The sequence below is a fragment of the Brassica oleracea genome, chromosome C3 (assembly GCF_000695525.1).
Source record: "Brassica oleracea var. oleracea cultivar TO1000 chromosome C3, BOL, whole genome shotgun sequence".
In the NCBI taxonomy this organism is placed as follows: domain Eukaryota; kingdom Viridiplantae; phylum Streptophyta; class Magnoliopsida; order Brassicales; family Brassicaceae; genus Brassica; species Brassica oleracea.
Window position 1 is genome coordinate 11,783,919 of NC_027750.1, and position 2,888 is coordinate 11,786,806.

The 2,888-nt window shown below is 33.4% G+C and overlaps 1 protein-coding gene across 1 annotated transcript; it reads left to right on the forward strand.

The window, feature by feature from the left end:
* The first annotated feature begins 1,038 nt into the window (after positions 1-1,038).
* LOC106328930 (probable membrane-associated kinase regulator 3) lies at positions 1,039-2,194 on the forward strand. The gene has a single exon (XM_013767472.1). The coding sequence runs from the start codon at positions 1,162-1,164 to the stop codon at positions 2,056-2,058; it is 897 nt and encodes a 298-aa protein (XP_013622926.1). The 5' UTR covers positions 1,039-1,161; the 3' UTR covers positions 2,059-2,194.
* Positions 2,195-2,888: the final 694 nt, after the last annotated feature.

Consider the following 2,888-nt stretch of genomic DNA (forward strand, 5'->3'; position numbering starts at 1 on the left):
ATATACAAAACTGAATTTTTATATATAAAAATATTCCATGTACAGGAAAAAACGGACAAATTAAGCAAAGACAATAAACTTTAGAAGTGTTGTTGCCTTCACCGCTTTCTTGATATCTTCGTGTTGAGTCCAACCGTCATGTGAATTTCACCATATTATTTATGAATTCCTTTTTAAATTTTGGGATTTGTTACAAACTAGTTAGTTAAGATAATACTATGTTTATTTAAGATTCCAGTGGTATTTTGGAATCTATTTTTGTATGAAATTTTCAAAATTCTAGGTTTCTGGTTATTATTTTCTTGGTATTCGGGAGTAGATTGATGTGTAAACCACCGTTCCTAATTTGATTAAATTAGTAACTAGCTAGACACTCAATTTAAATAAACAAATACCATTAAACCACCATGACACCATCCACTTCGTGTATTTAAAACTTTGAGCTTCTATTTAGTAGTCTGATAAAGTGCGGAGTCGATGAGTAAGGAAAATTACATTTTTAATGGAAGTTAAGGCTTAATTAGCACATTCATACTTAAATTAATATATTAATCACAAGTTATAGTTTCATCCCCATTATGTTTTTTATACTGTTTTTACTCTATTGTAGAACCCACCAATCATATAGGTAGACTTGCAGTAATAACTTAATAACCCATATATATATATGTTCGTTTAATGTGTTTTTAATTAATTAAAAACATATTCTTTAGTTTTCCAAAAAAAAAACATATTCTTTAATTAATAAAAGTCTATACAACGGTCAAGTTTGAAATCGTGATATCAAAATGAGGAAACCCCTAAGAAAATGGAAATCTTTTCGACGATAAAATAATTACATAGTTTGGATGTATTACAATCTTTACTTACTAGTTACTACATAATTAAAGTATAAAAATTCAAATGTTATAAAACTGAGAGAAAAAAAATAGTAGTAGCCACCTAGGCATTTATTTATTTTAAAAATGAAAAAAAAAAGAAGAAATAACAATAAATTGAAGAAATGTCACTTTAAAAGATGCTCTTTCCCTCCTCACAACCTCCCATGAGCTCTTTTCAGTTCTCTCAGTCCCCCCTTGAATTAAGTAACCACACAAAGAGAGAGAGAGAAAGAATTCAGTTTTTTTCAGACACATTTACACAATTACATACACACAGTTAATGGATTTGCATGAACCTGAAACAAGAACACAAGTCATGTCTTATGATGATGATTACATAGACATGGAGATCAATCTCTCTTCTTCTTCTACTTCTCACTCCTCAAGCTTCATCAGCTTCAACGTCACCTCCTCGCCACCGCAAAGCAGAGAGTTCGAGTTCCAAATGTGCCCCTCCGCCGTAGCTTCCGGAGAATCCACCACGTGTCCCGCCGACGATCTCTTCTACAAAGGCCAACTCCTCCCTCTCCACCTCCCTCCTCGTCTCCAAATGGTCCAAAAGCTTCTCGCATCCTCCTCCTCCTCCACCGCCGCAAAAGATACTCCGATTTCCCCACGCGCCGCCGCATTTTTGCCAGGGAGATTCAGTAGCAGCGAGATCGAAGTAAGAGGCCAAGACGAGCTCAACGAGAATCTTGGAAAGAGCAAAAAGATTAAACAGTCATCGATAACTAAGAAGCTCAAGGCCTCACGTGCTTACATAAGATCTCTCTTCTCAAGACAAGGATGCTCAGATTCATCAGAGATCGGCATCAAGAACTCTAAATCCTCGAAAAACAAGAACCCACTAGGGAAACAAGAATACTCAAATCCTCCATTGAGTCACAGGAGTTCGTTCTCTGGTGTAATACAGAGACATTCTCCAGCAAAGTGTTCTTCCTTGTCTTCTTCCTCGAGGTCGTCGCTTTCGTCTTCGTTCAGTTTTGGATCAAACGGGTCTTTGGATCTACAGACGCTGATGAGAAGCAGCAACGCGAGCTCGGAGGTTGACAACTCCATTGAAGGAGCTATTAAGCATTGTAAGCAGTCGTTTACCACGAGGAAGAGCAATGTGGCTGAATCTGAGTTCTCTTCTTCAAGAACATCTGTTTCTACTTGCGGTGACATTGAGAAATGATGAGATTCTAATTTTTTATTTTTTATTTAGATTATTATTTGTGCTTTTTTTTTTTTGTAGAAGTTTGGTAAATTTGAGGTTCTTTCTGTGTTAATGCTACAAAATTACTAAGTAGTTTTCCTGCCGATATATTATGTAATGGATAAATATGAAAATGAATAGTTACAGTTACCAGATTTTTTTTAAAAAAAAATTTTTATTCAGAGAAGGCATTTGAATTTATATGATGTAATCTGTTTTGACTTTTTCTTAGTATGGATTTTATTCCGTCAATGCCTTGTGACATATAGTGGAAGATATTAGTAAACGTTAAAGTGGTGTACTAATTGAACCAATTTTCAACTCACTAAATTCATTTTGCAATTATTTCGTGTTCTATGAGTACGGTACTATATGGAAAATCTAACGGTTCTATAGAAAACAATATATTACATTTTATAAGATGTAAGTTTATTGAAAGTTTTGGAGTGCTACAAGTAAATCTGTTCGTCGTAGTCGTGTGCTGCAGAAAGAATTTTTCTATCGCGAATTTCATAGTACCGTCTATCAATTAAAATGTTATGGAGATAGTTACATCGTAGAATTGTTATATGTGAAATATTCATCATGATTGCATATGGTACAATAGTTGATCATTATATATAATTAATAAAAATATATATTATATAATGTAATTGAGAATATGACCAGTGTAAGAAAAACCAGAAACTCTTATAACTTTTGCATTTATTAACTCATCATCTAGAGCCTAGAGAGATCACATGAATTATTATTGACAAATATATATATATATATATATATATATTATTCATTTATGTATTGTTATTGTT